The sequence below is a fragment of the Oncorhynchus mykiss genome, unplaced genomic scaffold (genome assembly GCF_013265735.2).
Source record: "Oncorhynchus mykiss isolate Arlee unplaced genomic scaffold, USDA_OmykA_1.1 un_scaffold_297, whole genome shotgun sequence".
Lineage (NCBI taxonomy): Eukaryota > Metazoa > Chordata > Actinopteri > Salmoniformes > Salmonidae > Oncorhynchus > Oncorhynchus mykiss.
This window is the reverse complement of record NW_023493747.1, coordinates 139099-162500: the sequence shown is the minus strand read 5'-3', so window position 1 is coordinate 162500 and position 23402 is coordinate 139099. Positions and strand designations below refer to the sequence as shown.

The following is a 23402-nucleotide window of genomic DNA, read 5'->3' as shown; positions in this document are numbered from 1 at the left end:
AACGTCAACAGGGAAGAGGTGACTCAGGGATGCTGGCCTTCTTGCCCATCTTAATCTTTTCTTTTTATTGGCCAGTCTGAGATAAGGCTTTGTCTTTGCAACTCTGCCTAGAAGGCCAGCATCCCGGAGTCGCCTCTTCACTGTTGACGTTGAGACTGGACAGATGAACTCTGCCTAGAAGGCCAGCATCCCGGAGTCGCCTCTTCACTGTTGACGTTGAGACTGGACAGATGAACTCTGCCTAGAAGGCCAGCATCCCGGAGTCGCCTCCTCACTGTTGACGTTGAGACTGGACAGATGAACTCTGCCTAGAAGGCCAGCATCCCGGAGTCACCTCTTCACTGTTGACGTTGAGACTGGACAGATGAACTCTGCCTAGAAGGCCAGCATCCCGGAGTTGCCTCCTCACTGTTGACGTTGAGACTGGACAGAGGAACTCTGCCTAGAAGGCCAGCATCCCGGAGTCGCCTCTTCACTGTTGACGTTGAGACTGGACAGATGAACTCTGCCTAGAAGGCTAGAAACCCGGAGTCGCCTCTTCACTGTTGACGTTGAGACTGGACAGATGAACTCTGCCTAGAAGGTCAGCATCCCGGAGTCGCCTCCTCACTGTTGACGTTGAGACTGGACAGAGGAACTCTGCCTAGAAGGCCAGCATCCCGGAGTCGCCTCCTCACTGTTGACGTTGAGACTGGACAGATGAACTCTGCCTAGAAGGCCAGCATCCCGGAGTCGCCTCCTCACTGTTGACGTTGAGACTGGTGTTTTGCGGGTACTATTTAATGAAGCTGCCAGGTTTTAACAACTGCACTTAAAGAAACTTTTAAAGTTCTTGAAATTTTCCGGATTGACTGACCTTCATGTTTTATAGTAATGATGGAGTGACCTTCATGTCTTAAAGTAATGATGGACTGTCGTTTTCTCTTTGCTTATTTGCTTATTAGAGCTGTTCTTGCCATTAATATGGACTTCTTCTGTATACCACCCCTACCTTGTCACAACACAACTGATTGGCTCAAACGCATTAAGAAGGAAATAAATTCCACATTAACTTTTAATAAGGCAAACCTGTTAACTGAAATGCATTCCAGGTGACTACCTCATGAAGCTGGTTGAGAGAATGCCAAGAGTGTGCAAAGCTGTCCTCAAGGCAAAGTTATCAAGACAAAGAGTGGCTACTTTGAAGAATCTCAAATATAAAATATATTTTTGATTTGTTTTACACTTTTTTGGTTACTACATGATTCCATATGTGTTATTTCATAGTTGTGATGTCTTCACTATTATTCTACAATGTAGAAAATAGTAAAAATAAAGAAAAACCCTGGAATGAGTAGGCGTGTCAACTTTTGACTGGTACTGTATATAATGTGTGTGTGTGGGTAGGTTGGAGCAGCCCTACCTGGTGTGTAACGGTGCATTCTGGGAGGCGTTGTCATGTTGTTCTCGTCTCCGCCGCCTCTGTCTCATCTCGCGGAACGGAACCTTCCACCCCGCTGCCGTGGTTACCTTCATGGAGTGTTGCCGTGACGTCATGGTGTGTCACATGTTCTTGGGCGGAACTCTGGTGGCGTGTCGGACGCTACAGAAAACACTGCTAGACCGGTGAGTCTGTCTGTCTGTCTGTCTGTCTGTCTGTCTGTCTGTCTGACTGGTGGTGAGTCTGTCTCTCTGTCTGGTGAGTCTGTCTCTCTGTCTGGTGAGTCTGTCTCTCTGTCTGGTGAGTCTGTCTGGTGAGTCTGTCTCTCTGTCTGGTGAGTCTGTCTCTCTGTCTGGTGAGTCTGTCTCTCTGTCTGGTGAGTCTGTCTCTCTGTCTGGTGAGTCTGTCTCTCTGACTGGTGAGTCTGTCTCTCTGACTGGTGAGTCTGTCTCTCTGACTGGTGAGTCTGTCTCTCTGACTGGTGAGTCTGTCTCTCTGACTGGTGAGTCTGTCTGTCTGGTGAGTGTCTGGTGAGTCTGTCTCTCTGTCTGGTGAGTCTGTCTCTCTGTCTGGTGAGTCTGTCTGTCTGGTGAGTCTGTCTGGTGAGTCTGTCTCTCTGTCTGGCTGGTGGGGAGTCTGTCTCTCTATCTGGCCGGTGGGGAGTCTGTCTCTCTGTCTGGTGAGTCTGTCTCTCTGACTGGTGAATCTGTCTGTCTCTGTCTGGTGGGGAGTCTCTCTGTCTGTCTGGTTGACCTGTGAGTCGGTCTCTGTCTGTCTGACTGTCTGGTGGGGAGTCTGTCTCTCTGTCTGGGGAGTCTGTCTCTCTGTCTGACTGGTGGTGAGTCTGTCTGTCTGACTGGGGAGTCTGTCTCTCTGTCTGGCTGGTGGGGAGTCTGTCTCTCTGTCTGGCCGGTGGGGAGTCTGTCTCTCTGTCTGGCCGGTGGGGAGTCTGTCTCTCTGTCTGTTCGGTGGGGAGTCTGTCTCTCTGTCTGGCCGGTGGGGAGTCTGTCTCTCTGTCTGGCCGGTGGGGAGTCTGTCTGTCTGTCTGATCGGTGAGTCTGTCTCTCTGTCTGGTCGGTGGGGAGTCTGTAAGTCTCTCGGTCTGTTCGGTGAGTCTGTCAGTCAAATTCTCTCAACAGAAAAGGATGACATCAATGGTAGGATAGTTCTATATAATGATAGTTCTATATAATGATAGTTCTATACAATGATAGTTCTATATAATGATATTTCTATATGAGGATAGTTCTATATAATGATTATATAATATTAGTTCTATATGAGGATAGTTCTATATAATAATAGTTCTATATTATGATTATATGAGGATAGTTCTATATGAGGGTAGTTCTATATGAGGATAGTTCTATATGAGGATAGTTCTATATGAGGGTAGTTCTATATGAGGATAGTTCTATATGAGGATAGTTCTATATGAGGATAGTTCTATATAATAATAGTTCTATATTATGATTATATGAGGATAGTTCTATATGAGGATAGTTCTATATGAGGATAGTTCTATATGAGGATAGTTCTATATGAGGATAGTTCTATATGAGGATAGTTCTATATGAGGATAGTTCTATATGAGGATAGTTCTATATGAGGATAGTTCTATATGAGGATAGTTCTATATGAGGATAGTTCTATATGAGGATAGTTCTATATGAGGATAGTTCTATATGAGGGTAGTTCTATATAATTATAGTTCTATATGAGGATAGTTCTATATGAGGATAGTTCTATATGAGGATAGTTCTATATGAGGGTAGTTCTATATGAGGATAGTTCTATATGAGGATAGTTCTATATAATTATAGTTCTATATGAGGGTAGTTCTATATGAGGATAGTTCTATATGAGGATAGTTCTATATGAGGATAGTTCTATATAATTATAGTTCTATATGAGGATAGTTCTATATGAGGATAGTTCTATATGAGGGTAGTTCTATATGAGGATAGTTCTATATGAGGATAGTTCTATATAATTATAGTTCTATATGAGGATAGTTCTATATGAGGATAGTTCTATATGAGGGTAGTTCTATATGAGGATAGTTCTATATGAGGGTAGTTCTATATGAGGATAGTTCTATATGAGGATAGTTCTATATGAGGATAGTTCTATATAATTATAGTTCTATATGAGGATAGTTCTATATGAGGATAGTTCTATATAATTATAGTTCTATATGAGGATAGTTCTATATAATTATAGTTCTATATGAGGATAGTTCTATATGAGGGTAGTTCTATATGAGGATAGTTCTATATGAGGGTAGTTCTATATGAGGATAGTTCTATATGAGGATAGTTCTATATGAGGATAGTTCTATATGAGGGTAGTTCTATATGAGGATAGTTCTATATGAGGATAGTTCTATATGAGGATAGTTCTATATGAGGGTAGTTCTATATGAGGGTAGTTCTATATGAGGATAGTTCTATATGAGGATAGTTCTATATGAGGATAGTTATATATGAGGATAGTTATATATGAGGGTAGTTCTATATGAGGATAGTTCTATATGAGGATAGTTCTATATGAGGGTAGTTCTATATGAGGATAGTTATATATGAGGATAGTTCTATATGAGGGTAGTTCTATATGAGGATAGTTCTATATGAGGATAGTTCTATATGAGGGTAGTTATATATGAGGATAGTTATATATGAGGATAGTTCTATATGAGGGTAGTTATATATGAGGATAGTTCTATATAATTATAGTTCTATATGAGGGTAGTTCTATATGAGGGTAGTTCTATATGAGGATAGTTCTATATGAGGGTAGTTCTATATAATTATAGTTATATATGAGGATAGTTCTATATGAGGATAGTTCTATATGAGGGTAGTTCTATATGAGGATAGTTCTATATGAGGGTAGTTCTATATGAGGATAGTTCTATATGAGGATAGTTATATATGAGGATAGTTCTATATGAGGATAGTTCTATATGAGGATAGTTCTATATGAGGATAGTTCTATATGAGGATAGTTCTATATGAGGATAGTTCTATATGAGGATAGTTTTATATGAGGGTAGTTCTATATGAGGATAGTTCTATATGAGGATAGTTCTATATGAGGATAGTTCTATATGAGGATAGTTCTATATGAGGGTAGTTCTATATGAGGATAGTTCTATATGAGGGTAGTTCTATATGAGGGTAGTTCTATATGAGGATAGTTCTATATGAGGGTAGTTATATATGAGGATAGTTCTATATGAGGATAGTTCTATATGAGGATAGTTCTATATGAGGGTAGTTCTATATGAGGATAGTTCTATATAATTATAGTTCTATATGAGGGTAGTTCTATATGAGGATAGTTCTATATGAGGATAGTTCTATATGAGGGTAGTTCTATATGAGGATAGTTCTATATGAGGATAGTTCTATATGAGGATAGTTCTATATGAGGGTAGTTCTATATGAGGGTAGTTCTATATAATTATAGTTCTATATGAGGGTAGTTCTATATGAGGATAGTTCTATATGAGGATAGTTCTATATGAGGATAGTTCTATATGAGGATAGTTCTATATGAGGATAGTTCTATATGAGGATAGTTCTATATGAGGGTAGTTCTATATGAGGGTAGTTCTATATGAGGATAGTTCTATATGAGGGTAGTTCTATATAATTATAGTTCTATATGAGGGTAGTTCTATATGAGGATAGTTCTATATGAGGATAGTTCTATATGAGGATAGTTCTATATGAGGATAGTTCTATATGAGGATAGTTCTATATGAGGATAGTTCTATATGAGGATAGTTATATATGAGGATAGTTCTATATGAGGATAGTTCTATATGAGGGTAGTTCTATATGAGGGTAGTTCTATATGAGGATAGTTATATATGAGGATAGTTCTATATAATTATAGTTCTATATGAGGGTAGTTCTATATGAGGATAGTTCTATATGAGGGTAGTTCTATATGAGGATAGTTCTATATAATTATAGTTCTATATGAGGATAGTTCTATATGAGGATAGTTATATATGAGGATAGTTCTATATAATTATAGTTCTATATGAGGGTAGTTCTATATGAGGATAGTTCTATATGAGGATAGTTATATATGAGGATAGTTCTATATAATTATAGTTCTATATGAGGGTAGTTCTATATGAGGATAGTTCTATATGAGGGTAGTTCTATATGAGGATAGTTCTATATAATTATAGTTCTATATGAGGGTAGTTCTATATGAGGATAGTTCTATATGAGGATAGTTCTATATGAGGATAGTTCTATATGAGGATAGTTCTATATGAGGATAGTTCTATATAATTATAGTTCTATATGAGGATAGTTATATATGAGGATAGTTCTATATGAGGATAGTTCTATATGAGGGTAGTTCTATATGAGGATAGTTCTATATGAGGATAGTTCTATATGAGGATAGTTCTATATGAGGATAGTTCTATATGAGGATAGTTCTATATGAGGGTAGTTCTATATGAGGGTAGTTCTATATGAGGATAGTTCTATATGAGGATAGTTATATATGAGGATAGTTCTATATGAGGATAGTTCTATATAATTATAGTTCTATATGAGGATAGTTCTATATGAGGATAGTTCTATATGAGGGTAGTTCTATATGAGGATAGTTCTATATAATTATAGTTCTATATGAGGATAGTTCTATATGAGGATAGTTCTATATGAGGATAGTTCTATATGAGGATAGTTCTATATGAGGGTAGTTCTATATGAGGATAGTTCTATATGAGGGTAGTTCTATATGAGGATAGTTCTATATGAGGATAGTTCTATATAATTATAGTTCTATATGAGGATAGTTCTATATGAGGATAGTTCTATATAATTATAGTTCTATATGAGGATAGTTCTATATAATTATAGTTCTATATGAGGATAGTTCTATATGAGGATAGTTCTATATGAGGGTAGTTCTATATGAGGATAGTTCTATATGAGGATAGTTCTATATGAGGATAGTTCTATATGAGGATAGTTCTATATGAGGGTAGTTCTATATGAGGGTAGTTCTATATGAGGATAGTTCTATATGAGGATAGTTCTATATGAGGATAGTTCTATATGAGGGTAGTTCTATATGAGGATAGTTCTATATGAGGATAGTTCTATATGAGGGTAGTTCTATATGAGGATAGTTATATATGAGGATAGTTCTATATGAGGGTAGTTCTATATGAGGATAGTTCTATATGAGGGTAGTTCTATATAATTATAGTTATATATGAGGATAGTTCTATATGAGGATAGTTCTATATGAGGGTAGTTCTATATGAGGATAGTTCTATATGAGGGTAGTTCTCTATGAGGATAGTTCTATATGAGGATAGTTATATATGAGGATAGTTCTATATGAGGATAGTTCTATATGAGGATAGTTCTATATGAGGATAGTTCTATATGAGGATAGTTCTATATGAGGATAGTTCTATATGAGGATAGTTTTATATGAGGGTAGTTCTATATGAGGATAGTTCTATATGAGGATAGTTCTATATGAGGATAGTTCTATATGAGGATAGTTCTATATGAGGGTAGTTCTATATGAGGATAGTTCTATATGAGGGTAGTTCTATATGAGGCTAGTTCTATATGAGGATAGTTCTATATGAGGGTAGTTATATATGAGGATAGTTCTATATGAGGATAGTTCTATATGAGGATAGTTCTATATGAGGGTAGTTCTATATGAGGATAGTTCTATATAATTATAGTTCTATATGAGGGTAGTTCTATATGAGGATAGTTCTATATGAGGATAGTTCTATATGAGGGTAGTTCTATATGAGGATAGTTCTATATGAGGATAGTTCTATATGAGGATAGTTCTATATGAGGGTAGTTCTATATGAGGGTAGTTCTATATAATTATAGTTCTATATGAGGGTAGTTCTATATGAGGATAGTTCTATATGAGGATAGTTCTATATGAGGATAGTTCTATATGAGGATAGTTCTATATGAGGATAGTTCTATATGAGGATAGTTCTATATGAGGGTAGTTCTATATGAGGGTAGTTCTATATGAGGATAGTTCTATATGAGGGTAGTTCTATATAATTATAGTTCTATATGAGGGTAGTTCTATATGAGGATAGTTCTATATGAGGATTGTTCTATATGAGGATAGTTCTATATGAGGATAGTTCTATATGAGGATAGTTCTATATGAGGATAGTTCTATATGAGGATAGTTATATATGAGGATAGTTCTATATGAGGATAGTTCTATATGAGGGTAGTTCTATATGAGGATAGTTCTATATGAGGATAGTTATATATGAGGATAGTTCTATATAATTATAGTTCTATATGAGGGTAGTTCTATATGAGGATAGTTCTATATGAGGGTAGTTCTATATGAGGATAGTTCTATATAATTATAGTTCTATATGAGGATAGTTCTATATGAGGATAGTTATATATGAGGATAGTTCTATATAATTATAGTTCTATATGAGGGTAGTTCTATATGAGGATAGTTCTATATGAGGATAGTTATATATGAGGATAGTTCTATATAATTATAGTTCTATATGAGGGTAGTTCTATATGAGGATAGTTCTATATGAGGGTAGTTCTATATGAGGATAGTTCTATATAATTATAGTTCTATATGAGGGTAGTTCTATATGAGGATAGTTCTATATGAGGATAGTTCTATATGAGGATAGTTCTATATGAGGATAGTTATATATGAGGATAGTTCTATATAATTATAGTTCTATATGAGGATAGTTATATATGAGGATAGTTCTATATGAGGATAGTTCTATATGAGGGTAGTTCTATATGAGGATAGTTCTATATGAGGATAGTTCTATATGAGGATAGTTCTATATGAGGATAGTTCTATATGAGGATAGTTCTATATGAGGGTAGTTCTATATGAGGGTAGTTCTATATGAGGATAGTTCTATATGAGGATAGTTATATATGAGGATAGTTCTATATGAGGATAGTTCTATATAATTATAGTTCTATATGAGGATAGTTCTATATGAGGATAGTTCTATATGAGGGTAGTTCTATATGAGGATAGTTCTATATAATTATAGTTCTATATGAGGATAGTTCTATATGAGGATAGTTCTATATGAGGATAGTTCTATATGAGGATAGTTCTATATGAGGGTAGTTCTATATGAGGATAGTTCTATATGAGGGTAGTTCTATATGAGGATAGTTCTATATGAGGATAGTTCTATATAATTATAGTTCTATATGAGGATAGTTCTATATGAGGGTAGTTCTATATGAGGATAGTTCTATATAATTATAGTTCTATATGAGGATAGTTCTATATGAGGATAGTTATATATGAGGATAGTTCTATATAATTATAGTTCTATATGAGGGTAGTTCTATATGAGGATAGTTCTATATGAGGATAGTTCTATATGAGGATAGTTCTATATAATTATAGTTCTATATGAGGGTAGTTCTATATGAGGATAGTTCTATATGAGGGTAGTTCTATATGAGGATAGTTCTATATAATTATAGTTCTATATGAGGGTAGTTCTATATGAGGATGGTTCTATATGAGGATAGTTCTATATGAGGATAGTTCTATATGAGGATAGTTCTATATGAGGATAGTTATATATGAGGATAGTTCTATATAATTATAGTTCTATATGAGGATAGTTATATATGAGGATAGTTCTATATGAGGATAGTTCTATATGAGGGTAGTTCTATATGAGGATAGTTCTATATGAGGATAGTTCTATATGAGGATAGTTCTATATGAGGATAGTTCTATATGAGGATAGTTCTATATGATGATAGTTCTATATAATTATAGTTCTATATCAGGATAGTTCTATATGAGGATAGTTCTATATGAGGATAGTTCTATATGAGGATAGTTCTATATGAGGATAGTTCTATATGAGGATAGTTCTATATAATTATAGTTCTATATCAGGATAGTTCTATATGAGGATAGTTCTATATGAGGATAGTTCTATATGAGGATAGTTCTATATAATTATAGTTCTATATGAGGATAGTTCTATATGAGGGTAGTTCTATATAATTATAGTTCTATATCAGGATAGTTCTATATGAGGATAGTTCTATATGAGGATAGTTCTATATGAGGATAGTTCTATATGAGGATAGTTCTATATGAGGATAGTTCTATATGAGGATAGTTCTATATGAGGGTAGTTCTATATGAGGGTAGTTCTATATGAGGATAGTTCTATATGAGGATAGTTCTATATGAGGGTAGTTCTATATGAGGGTAGTTCTATATGAGGGTAGTTCTATATGAGGGTAGTTCTATATGAGGATAGTTCTATATGAGGATAGTTCTATATGAGGATAGTTATATATGAGGATAGTTCTATATAATTATAGTTCTATATGAGGGTAGTTCTATATGAGGATAGTTCTATATGAGGGTAGTTCTATATGAGGATAGTTCTATATAATTATAGTTCTATATGAGGGTAGTTCTATATGAGGATAGTTCTATATGAGGATAGTTCTATATGAGGATAGTTCTATATGAGGATAGTTCTATATGAGGATAGTTATATATGAGGATAGTTCTATATAATTATAGTTCTATATGAGGGTAGTTCTATATGAGGATAGTTCTATATGAGGGTAGTTCTATATGAGGATAGTTCTATATGAGGATAGTTCTATATGAGGATAGTTCTATATGAGGATAGTTCTATATAATTATAGTTCTATATGAGGATAGTTCTATATGAGGATAGTTCTATATGAGGATAGTTCTATATGAGGATAGTTCTATATGAGGGTAGTTCTATATGAGGGTAGTTCTATATGAGGATAGTTCTATATGAGGATAGTTCTATATGAGGATAGTTCTATATAATTATAGTTCTATATGAGGGTAGTTCTATATGAGGATAGTTCTATATGAGGGTAGTTCTATATGAGGATAGTTCTATATAATTATAGTTCTATATGAGGGTAGTTCTATATGAGGATAGTTCTATATGAGGGTAGTTCTATATGAGGATAGTTCTATATGAGGATAGTTCTATATAATTATAGTTCTATATGAGGGTAGTTCTATATGAGGATAGTTCTATATGAGGATAGTTCTATATAATTATAGTTCTATATGAGGGTAGTTCTATATGAGGATAGTTCTATATGAGGATAGTTCTATATAATTATAGTTCTATATGAGGGTAGTTCTATATGAGGGTAGTTCTATATGAGGATAGTTCTATATGAGGATAGTTATATATGAGGATAGTTCTATATGAGGGTAGTTCTATATAATTATAGTTCTATATGAGGGTAGTTCTATATGAGGATAGTTCTATATGAGGATAGTTCTATATGAGGATAGTTCTATATGAGGATAGTTCTATATGAGGATAGTTCTATATAATTATAGTTCTATATGAGGGTAGTTCTATATGAGGATAGTTCTATATGAGGATAGTTCTATATGAGGATAGTTCTATATGAGGATAGTTCTATATAATTATAGTTCTATATGAGGGTAGTTCTATATAATTATAGTTCTATATCAGGATAGTTCTATATGAGGATAGTTCTATATGAGGATAGTTCTATATGAGGATAGTTCTATATAATTATAGTTCTATATGAGGATAGTTCTATATGAGGATAGTTCTATATGAGGATAGTTCTATATGAGGATAGTTCTATATGAGGATAGTTCTATATGAGGGTAGTTCTATATGAGGGTAGTTCTATATGAGGATAGTTCTATATGAGGATAGTTCTATATGAGGATAGTTCTATATGAGGATAGTTCTATATGAGGGTAGTTCTATATGAGGGTAGTTCTATATGAGGGTAGTTCTATATGAGGATAGTTCTATATAATTATAGTTCTATATGAGGGTAGTTCTATATGAGGATAGTTCTATATGAGGATAGTTCTATATGAGGATAGTTCTATATGAGGATAGTTCTATATGAGGATAGTTCTATATAATTATAGTTCTATATGAGGGTAGTTCTATATTAGGATAGTTCTATATGAGGGTAGTTCTATATGAGGATAGTTCTATATGAGGATAGTTCTATATGAGGATAGTTCTATATGAGGATAGTTATATATAATTATAGTTCTATATGAGGATAGTTCTATATGAGGATAGTTCTATATGAGGATAGTTCTATATAAGGGTAGTTCTATATGAGGATAGTTCTATATGAGGATAGTTCTATATGAGGATAGTTCTATATGAGGATAGTTCTATATAATTATAGTTCTATATGAGGGTAGTTCTATATGAGGATAGTTCTATATGAGGGTAGTTCTATATGAGGATAGTTCTATATAATTATAGTTCTATATGAGGGTAGTTCTATATGAGGATAGTTCTATATGAGGGTAGTTCTATATGAGGATAGTTCTATATGAGGATAGTTCTATATGAGGATAGTTCTATATAATTATAGTTCTATATGAGGGTAGTTCTATATGAGGATAGTTCTATATGAGGATAGTTCTATATGAGGATAGTTCTATATAATTATAGTTCTATATGAGGGTAGTTCTATATGAGGATAGTTCTATATGAGGATAGTTCTATATAATTATAGTTCTATATGAGGGTAGTTCTATATGAGGATAGTTCTATATGAGGATAGTTCTATATGAGGATAGTTCTATATGAGGGTAGTTCTATATAATTATAGTTCTATATGAGGATAGTTCTATATGAGGATAGTTCTATATGAGGATAGTTCTATATGAGGATAGTTCTATATGAGGATAGTTCTATATAATTATAGTTCTATATGAGGATAGTTCTATATGAGGATAGTTCTATATGAGGATAGTTCTATATGAGGATAGTTCTATATGAGGGTAGTTCTATATGAGGATAGTTCTATATGAGGATAGTTCTATATAATTATAGTTCTATATGAGGATAGTTCTATATGAGGATAGTTCTATATGAGGATAGTTCTATATGAGGATAGTTCTATATAATTATAGTTCTATATGAGGATAGTTCTATATGAGGGTAGTTCTATATAATTATAGTTCTATATGAGGATAGTTCTATATGAGGGTAGTTCTATATGAGGATAGTTCTATATGAGGGTAGTTCTATATATGAGGATAGTTCTATATAATTATAGTTCTATATGAGGATAGTTCTATATGAGGATAGTTCTATATGAGGATAGTTCTATATGAGGATAGTTCTATATGAGGATAGTTCTATATGAGGATAGTTCTATATAATTATAGTTCTATATGAGGGTAGTTCTATATTAGGATAGTTCTATATGAGGGTAGTTCTATATGAGGATAGTTCTATATGAGGATAGTTCTATATGAGGATAGTTCTATATGAGGATAGTTCTATATAATTATAGTTCTATATGAGGATAGTTCTATATGAGGATAGTTCTATATGAGGATAGTTCTATATAAGGGTAGTTCTATATGAGGATAGTTCTATATGAGGATAGTTCTATATGAGGATAGTTCTATATGAGGATAGTTCTATATAATTATAGTTCTATATGAGGGTAGTTCTATATGAGGATAGTTCTATATGAGGGTAGTTCTATATGAGGATAGTTCTATATAATTATAGTTCTATATGAGGGTAGTTCTATATGAGGATAGTTCTATATGAGGGTAGTTCTATATGAGGATAGTTCTATATGAGGATAGTTCTATATGAGGATAGTTCTATATAATTATAGTTCTATATGAGGGTAGTTCTATATGAGGATAGTTCTATATGAGGATAGTTCTATATGAGGATAGTTCTATATAATTATAGTTCTATATGAGGGTAGTTCTATATGAGGATAGTTCTATATGAGGATAGTTCTATATAATTATAGTTCTATATGAGGGTAGTTCTATATGAGGATAGTTCTATATGAGGATAGTTCTATATGAGGATAGTTCTATATGAGGATAGTTCTATATGAGGGTAGTTCTATATAATTATAGTTCTATATGAGGATAGTTCTATATGAGGATAGTTCTATATGAGGATAGTTCTATATGAGGATAGTTCTATATGAGGATAGTTCTATATAATTATAGTTCTATATGAGGATAGTTCTATATGAGGATAGTTCTATATGAGGATAGTTCTATATGAGGATAGTTCTATATGAGGGTAGTTCTATATGAGGATAGTTCTATATGAGGATAGTTCTATATAATTATAGTTCTATATGAGGATAGTTCTATATGAGGATAGTTCTATATGAGGATAGTTCTATATGAGGATAGTTCTATATAATTATAGTTCTATATGAGGATAGTTCTATATGAGGGTAGTTCTATATAATTATAGTTCTATATGAGGATAGTTCTATATGAGGGTAGTTCTATATGAGGATAGTTCTATATGAGGGTAGTTCTATATATGAGGATAGTTCTATATAATTATAGTTCTATATGAGGATAGTTCTATATGAGGATAGTTCTATATGAGGATAGTTCTATATGAGGATAGTTCTATATAATTATAGTTCTATATGAGGATAGTTCTATATGAGGGTAGTTCTATATAATTATAGTTCTATATGAGGATAGTTCTATATGAGGGTAGTTCTATATGAGGATAGTTCTATATGAGGGTAGTTCTATATATGAGGATAGTTCTATATAATTATAGTTCTATATGAGGATAGTTCTATATGAGGATAGTTCTATATGAGGATAGTTCTATATGAGGATAGTTCTATATGAGGATAGTTCTATATGAGGATAGTTCTATATGAGGGTAGTTCTATATGAGGATAGTTCTATATGAGGATAGTTCTATATGAGGATAGTTCTATATGAGGATAGTTCTATATGAGGGTAGTTCTATATGAGGATAGTTCTATATGAGGGTAGTTCTATATGAGGATAGTTCTATATGAGGATAGTTCTATATGAGGATAGTTCTATATGAGGATAGTTCTATATGAGGGTAGTTCTATATGAGGATAGTTCTATATCAGGATAGTTCTATATGAGGATAGTTCTATATGAGGGTAGTTCTATATGAGGATAGTTCTATATGAGGATAGTTCTATATGAGGGTAGTTCTATATGAGGATAGTTCTATATGAGGATAGTTCTATATGAGGATAGTTCTATATGAGGATAGTTCTATATGAGGATAGTTCTATATGAGGGTAGTTCTATATGAGGATAGTTCTATATCAGGATAGTTCTATATGAGGATAGTTCTATATGAGGGTAGTTCTATATGAGGATAGTTCTATATGAGGATAGTTCTATATAATTATAGTTCTATATGAGGGTAGTTCTATATGAGGATAGTTCTATATGAGGATAGTTCTATATGAGGGTAGTTCTATATGAGGATAGTTCTATATGAGGATAGTTCTATATGAGGATAGTTCTATATGAGGGTAGTTCTATATGAGGGTAGTTCTATATAATTATAGTTCTATATGAGGGTAGTTCTATATGAGGATAGTTCTATATGAGGATAGTTCTATATGAGGATAGTTCTATATGAGGATAGTTCTATATGAGGATAGTTCTATATGAGGATAGTTCTATATGAGGATAGTTCTATATGAGGATAGTTCTATATGAGGATAGTTCTATATGAGGATAGTTCTATATGAGGGTAGTTCTATATGAGGATAGTTCTATATGAGGATAGTTATATATGAGGATAGTTCTATATAATTATAGTTCTATATGAGGGTAGTTCTATATGAGGATAGTTCTATATGAGGGTAGTTCTATATGAGGATAGTTCTATATAATTATAGTTCTATATGAGGGTAGTTCTATATAATTATAGTTCTATATGAGGGTAGTTCTATATGAGGGTAGTTCTATATGAGGATAGTTCTATATGAGGATAGTTATATATGAGGATAGTTCTATATAATTATAGTTCTATATGAGGGTAGTTCTATATGAGGATAGTTCTATATGAGGGTAGTTCTATATGAGGATAGTTCTATATGAGGGTAGTTCTATATAATTATAGTTCTATATGAGGGTAGTTCTATATGAGGGTAGTTCTATATGAGGATAGTTCTATATGAGGATAGTTCTATATGAGGATAGTTCTACATGAGGATAGTTCTATATGAGGATAGTTCTATATGAGGATAGTTCTATATGAGGATAGTTCTATATGAGGGTAGTTCTATATGAGGATAGTTCTATATGAGGATAGTTATATATGAGGATAGTTCTATATAATTATAGTTCTATATGAGGGTAGTTCTATATGAGGATAGTTCTATATGAGGGTAGTTCTATATGAGGATAGTTCTATATAATTATAGTTCTATATGAGGATAGTTCTATATGAGGATAGTTATATATGAGGATAGTTCTATATAATTATAGTTCTATATGAGGGTAGTTCTATATGAGGATAGTTCTATATGAGGATAGTTATATATGAGGATAGTTCTATATAATTATAGTTCTATATGAGGGTAGTTCTATATGAGGATAGTTCTATATGAGGGTAGTTCTATATGAGGATAGTTCTATATAATTATAGTTCTATATGAGGGTAGTTCTATATGAGGATGGTTCTATATGAGGATAGTTCTATATGAGGATAGTTCTATATGAGGATAGTTCTATATGAGGATAGTTATATATGAGGATAGTTCTATATAATTATAGTTCTATATGAGGATAGTTATATATGAGGATAGTTCTATATGAGGATAGTTCTATATGAGGGTAGTTCTATATGAGGATAGTTCTATATGAGGATAGTTCTATATGAGGATAGTTCTATATGAGGATAGTTCTATATGAGGATAGTTCTATATGAGGATAGTTCTATATAATTATAGTTCTATATCAGGATAGTTCTATATGAGGATAGTTCTATATGAGGATAGTTCTATATGAGGATAGTTCTATATGAGGATAGTTCTATATGAGGATAGTTCTATATAATTATAGTTCTATATCAGGATAGTTCTATATGAGGATAGTTCTATATGAGGATAGTTCTATATGAGGATAGTTCTATATAATTATAGTTCTATATGAGGATAGTTCTATATGAGGGTAGTTCTATATAATTATAGTTCTATATCAGGATAGTTCTATATGAGGATAGTTCTATATGAGGATAGTTCTATATGAGGATAGTTCTATATGAGGATAGTTCTATATGAGGATAGTTCTATATGAGGATAGTTCTATATGAGGGTAGTTCTATATGAGGGTAGTTCTATATGAGGATAGTTCTATATGAGGATAGTTCTATATGAGGGTAGTTCTATATGAGGGTAGTTCTATATGAGGGTAGTTCTATATGAGGGTAGTTCTATATGAGGATAGTTCTATATGAGGATAGTTCTATATGAGGATAGTTATATATGAGGATAGTTCTATATAATTATAGTTCTATATGAGGGTAGTTCTATATGAGGATAGTTCTATATGAGGGTAGTTCTATATGAGGATAGTTCTATATAATTATAGTTCTATATGAGGGTAGTTCTATATGAGGATAGTTCTATATGAGGATAGTTCTATATGAGGATAGTTCTATATGAGGATAGTTCTATATGAGGATAGTTCTATATGAGGATAGTTATATATGAGGATAGTTCTATATAATTATAGTTCTATATGAGGGTAGTTCTATATGAGGATAGTTCTATATGAGGATAGTTCTATATGAGGATAGTTCTATATGAGGATAGTTCTATATGAGGATAGTTCTATATAATTATAGTTCTATATGAGGATAGTTCTATATGAGGATAGTTCTATAAGAGGATAGTTCTATATGAGGATAGTTCTATATGAGGGTAGTTCTATATGAGGGTAGTTCTATATGAGGATAGTTCTATATGAGGATAGTTCTATATGAGGATAGTTCTATATAATTATAGTTCTATATGAGGGTAGTTCTATATGAGGATAGTTCTATATGAGGGTAGTTCTATATGAGGATAGTTCTATATAATTATAGTTCTATATGAGGGTAGTTCTATATGAGGATAGTTCTATATGAGGGTAGTTCTATATGAGGATAGTTCTATATGAGGATAGTTCTATATAATTATAGTTCTATATGAGGGTAGTTCTATATGAGGATAGTTCTATATGAGGATAGTTCTATATAATTATAGTTCTATATGAGGGTAGTTCTATATGAGGATAGTTCTATATGAGGATAGTTCTATATAATTATAGTTCTATATGAGGGTAGTTCTATATGAGGGTAGTTCTATATGAGGATAGTTCTATATGAGGATAGTTCTATATGAGGATAGTTATATATGAGGATAGTTCTATATGAGGGTAGTTCTATATAATTATAGTTCTATATGAGGGTAGTTCTATATGAGGATAGTTCTATATGAGGATAGTTCTATATGAGGATAGTTCTATATGAGGATAGTTCTATATGAGGATAGTTCTATATAATTATAGTTCTATATGAGGGTAGTTCTATATGAGGATAGTTCTATATGAGGATAGTTCTATATAATTATAGTTCTATATGAGGATAGTTCTATATGAGGATAGTTCTATATGAGGATAGTTCTATATGAGGATAGTTCTATATAATTATAGTTCTATATGAGGATAGTTCTATATGAGGGTAGTTCTATATAATTATAGTTCTATATGAGGATAGTTCTATATGAGGGTAGTTCTATATGAGGGTAGTTCTATATGAGGATAGTTCTATATGAGGGTAGTTCTATATATGAGGATAGTTCTATATAATTATAGTTCTATATGAGGATAGTTCTATATGAGGATAGTTCTATATGAGGATAGTTCTATATGAGGATAGTTCTATATGAGGATAGTTCTATATGAGGGTAGTTCTATATGAGGGTAGTTCTATATGAGGATAGTTCTATATGAGGATAGTTCTATATGAGGATAGTTCTATATGAGGGTAGTTCTATATGAGGATAGTTCTATATCAGGATAGTTCTATATGAGGATAGTTCTATATGAGGATAGTTCTATATGAGGATAGTTCTATATGAGGGTAGTTCTATATGAGGATAGTTCTATATCAGGATAGTTCTATATGAGGATAGTTCTATATGAGGATAGTTCTATATGAGGATAGTTCTATATGAGGATAGTTCTATATGAGGGTAGTTCTATATGAGGATAGTTCTATATCAGGATAGTTCTATATGAGGATAGTTCTATATGAGGGTAGTTCTATATGAGGATAGTTCTATATGAGGATAGTTCTATATAATTATAGTTCTATATGAGGGTAGTTCTATATGAGGATAGTTCTATATGAGGATAGTTCTATATGAGGGTAGTTCTATATGAGGATAGTTCTATATGAGGATAGTTCTATATGAGGATAGTTCTATATGAGGGTAGTTCTATATGAGGGTAGTTCTATATAATTATAGTTCTATATGAGGGTAGTTCTATATGAGGATAGTTCTATATGAGGATAGTTCTATATGAGGATAGTTCTATATGAGGATAGTTCTATATGAGGATAGTTCTATATGAGGATAGTTCTATATGAGGATAGTTCTATATGAGGATAGTTCTATATGAGGATAGTTCTATATGAGGATAGTTCTATATGAGGGTAGTTCTATATGAGGATAGTTATATATGAGGATAGTTCTATATAATTATAGTTCTATATGAGGGTAGTTCTATATGAGGATAGTTCTATATGAGGGTAGTTCTATATGAGGATAGTTCTATATAATTATAGTTCTATATGAGGGTAGTTCTATATAATTATAGTTCTATATGAGGGTAGTTCTATATGAGGGTAGTTCTATATGAGGATAGTTCTATATGAGGATAGTTATATATGAGGATAGTTCTATATAATTATAGTTCTATATGAGGGTAGTTCTATATGAGGATAGTTCTATATGAGGGTAGTTCTATATGAGGATAGTTCTATATGAGGGTAGTTCTATATAATTATAGTTCTATATGAGGGTAGTTCTATATGAGGGTAGTTCTATATGAGGATAGTTCTATATGAGGATAGTTCTATATGAGGATAGTTCTACATGAGGATAGTTCTATATGAGGATAGTTCTATATGAGGGTAGTTCTATATATGAGGATAGTTCTATATAATTATAGTTCTATATGAGGATAGTTCTATATGAGGATAGTTCTATATGAGGATAGTTCTATATGAGGATAGTTCTATATGAGGATAGTTCTATATGAGGGTAGTTCTATATGAGGGTAGTTCTATATGAGGATAGTTCTATATGAGGATAGTTCTATATGAGGATAGTTCTATATGAGGGTAGTTCTATATGAGGATAGTTCTATATCAGGATAGTTCTATATGAGGATAGTTCTATATGAGGATAGTTCTATATGAGGATAGTTCTATATGAGGGTAGTTCTATATGAGGATAGTTCTATATCAGGATAGTTCTATATGAGGATAGTTCTATATGAGGATAGTTCTATATGAGGATAGTTCTATATGAGGATAGTTCTATATGAGGGTAGTTCTATATGAGGATAGTTCTATATCAGGATAGTTCTATATGAGGATAGTTCTATATGAGGGTAGTTCTATATGAGGATAGTTCTATATGAGGATAGTTCTATATAATTATAGTTCTATATGAGGGTAGTTCTATATGAGGATAGTTCTATATGAGGATAGTTCTATATGAGGGTAGTTCTATATGAGGATAGTTCTATATGAGGATAGTTCTATATGAGGATAGTTCTATATGAGGGTAGTTCTATATGAGGGTAGTTCTATATAATTATAGTTCTATATGAGGGTAGTTCTATATGAGGATAGTTCTATATGAGGATAGTTCTATATGAGGATAGTTCTATATGAGGATAGTTCTATATGAGGATAGTTCTATATGAGGATAGTTCTATATGAGGATAGTTCTATATGAGGATAGTTCTATATGAGGATAGTTCTATATGAGGATAGTTCTATATGAGGGTAGTTCTATATGAGGATAGTTCTATATGAGGATAGTTATATATGAGGATAGTTCTATATAATTATAGTTCTATATGAGGGTAGTTCTATATGAGGATAGTTCTATATGAGGGTAGTTCTATATGAGGATAGTTCTATATAATTATAGTTCTATATGAGGGTAGTTCTATATAATTATAGTTCTATATGAGGGTAGTTCTATATGAGGGTAGTTCTATATGAGGATAGTTCTATATGAGGATAGTTATATATGAGGATAGTTCTATATAATTATAGTTCTATATGAGGGTAGTTCTATATGAGGATAGTTCTATATGAGGGTAGTTCTATATGAGGATAGTTCTATATGAGGGTAGTTCTATATAATTATAGTTCTATATGAGGGTAGTTCTATATGAGGGTAGTTCTATATGAGGATAGTTCTATATGAGGATAGTTCTATATGAGGATAGTTCTACATGAGGATAGTTCTATATGAGGATAGTTCTATATGAGGATAGTTCTATATGAGGATAGTTCTATATGAGGATAGTTCTATATGAGGGTAGTTCTATATGAGGATAGTTCTATATGAGGATAGTTATATATGAGGATAGTTCTATATAATTATAGTTCTATATGAGGGTAGTTCTATATGAGGATAGTTCTATATGAGGGTAGTTCTATATGAGGATAGTTCTATATAATTATAGTTCTATATGAGGATAGTTCTATATGAGGATAGTTATATATGAGGATAGTTCTATATAATTATAGTTCTATATGAGGGTAGTTCTATATGAGGATAGTTCTATATGAGGATAGTTATATATGAGGATAGTTCTATATAATTATAGTTCTATATGAGGGTAGTTCTATATGAGGATAGTTCTATATGAGGGTAGTTCTATATGAGGATAGTTCTATATAATTATAGTTCTATATGAGGGTAGTTCTATATGAGGATGGTTCTATATGAGGATAGTTCTATATGAGGATAGTTCTATATGAGGATAGTTCTATATGAGGATAGTTATATATGAGGATAGTTCTATATAATTATAGTTCTATATGAGGATAGTTATATATGAGGATAGTTCTATATGAGGATAGTTCTATATGAGGGTAGTTCTATATGAGGATAGTTCTATATGAGGATAGTTCTATATGAGGATAGTTTTATATGAGGATAGTTCTATATGAGGATAGTTCTATATGAGGATAGTTCTATATAATTATAGTTCTATATCAGGATAGTTCTATATGAGGATAGTTCTATATGAGGATAGTTCTATATGAGGATAGTTCTATATGAGGATAGTTCTATATGAGGATAGTTCTATATAATTATAGTTCTATATCAGGATAGTTCTATATGAGGATAGTTCTATATGAGGATAGTTCTATATGAGGATAGTTCTATATAATTATAGTTCTATATCAGGATAGTTCTATATGAGGATAGTTCTATATGAGGATAGTTCTATATGAGGATAGTTCTATATAATTATAGTTCTATATGAGGATAGTTCTATATGAGGGTAGTTCTATATAATTATAGTTCTATATCAGGATAGTTCTATATGAGGATAGTTCTATATGAGGATAGTTCTATATGAGGATAGTTCTATATGAGGATAGTTCTATATGAGGATAGTTCTATATGAGGATAGTTCTATATGAGGATAGTTCTATATGAGGGTAGTTCTATATGAGGGTAGTTCTATATGAGGATAGTTCTATATGAGGATAGTTCTATATGAGGATAGTTCTATATGAGGGTAGTTCTATATGAGGGTAGTTCTATATGAGGGTAGTTCTATATGAGGGTAGTTCTATATGAGGATAGTTCTATATGAGGATAGTTCTATATGAGGATAGTTATATATGAGGATAGTTCTATATAATTATAGTTCTATATGAGGGTAGTTCTATATGAGGATAGTTCTATATGAGGGTAGTTCTATATGAGGATAGTTCTATATAATTATAGTTCTATATGAGGGTAGTTCTATATGAGGATAGTTCTATATGAGGATAGTTCTATATGAGGATAGTTCTATATGAGGATAGTTCTATATGAGGATAGTTATATATGAGGATAGTTCTATATAATTATAGTTCTATATGAGGGTAGTTCTATATGAGGATAGTTCTATATGAGGGTAGTTCTATATGAGGATAGTTCTATATGAGGATAGTTCTATATGAGGATAGTTCTATATGAGGATAGTTCTATATAATTATAGTTCTATATGAGGATAGTTCTATATGAGGATAGTTCTATATGAGGATAGTTCTATATGAGGATAGTTCTATATGAGGGTAGTTCTATATGAGGGTAGTTCTATATGAGGATAGTTCTATATGAGGATAGTTCTATATGAGGATAGTTCTATATAATTATAGTTCTATATGAGGGTAGTTCTATATGAGGATAGTTCTATATGAGGGTAGTTCTATATGAGGATAGTTCTATATAATTATAGTTCTATATGAGGGTAGTTCTATATGAGGATAGTTCTATATGAGGGTAGTTCTATATGAGGATAGTTCTATATGAGGATAGTTCTATATAATTATAGTTCTATATGAGGGTAGTTCTATATGAGGATAGTTCTATATGAGGATAGTTCTATATAATTATAGTTCTATATGAGGGTAGTTCTATATGAGGATAGTTCTATATGAGGATAGTTCTATATAATTATAGTTCTATATGAGGGTAGTTCTATATGAGGGTAGTTCTATATGAGGATAGTTCTATATGAGGATAGTTCTATATGAGGATAGTTATATATGAGGATAGTTCTATATGAGGGTAGTTCTATATAATTATAGTTCTATATGAGGGTAGTTCTATATGAGGATAGTTCTATATGAGGATAGTTCTATATGAGGATAGTTCTATATGAGGATAGTTCTATATGAGGATAGTTCTATATAATTATAGTTCTATATGAGGGTAGTTCTATATGAGGATAGTTCTATATGAGGATAGTTCTATATGAGGATAGTTCTATATGAGGATAGTTCTATATAATTATAGTTCTA

The 23402-nt window shown here is 32.2% G+C and overlaps 1 protein-coding gene across 2 annotated transcripts in view; it reads left to right on the top strand.

The window, feature by feature from the left end:
- The window catches only part of LOC110512993 (F-box/LRR-repeat protein 18), a 58805-nt gene that overhangs the window by 8752 nt on the left and 26651 nt on the right, over positions 1–23402 (top strand). For both annotated transcript variants that reach the window (XM_036973725.1, XM_036973726.1), the window contains one exon: positions 1387–1605. In XM_036973725.1, coding sequence (XP_036829620.1) covers positions 1387–1605 — 219 coding nt within the window. The remainder of the gene's footprint in view (positions 1–1386; positions 1606–23402) is intronic.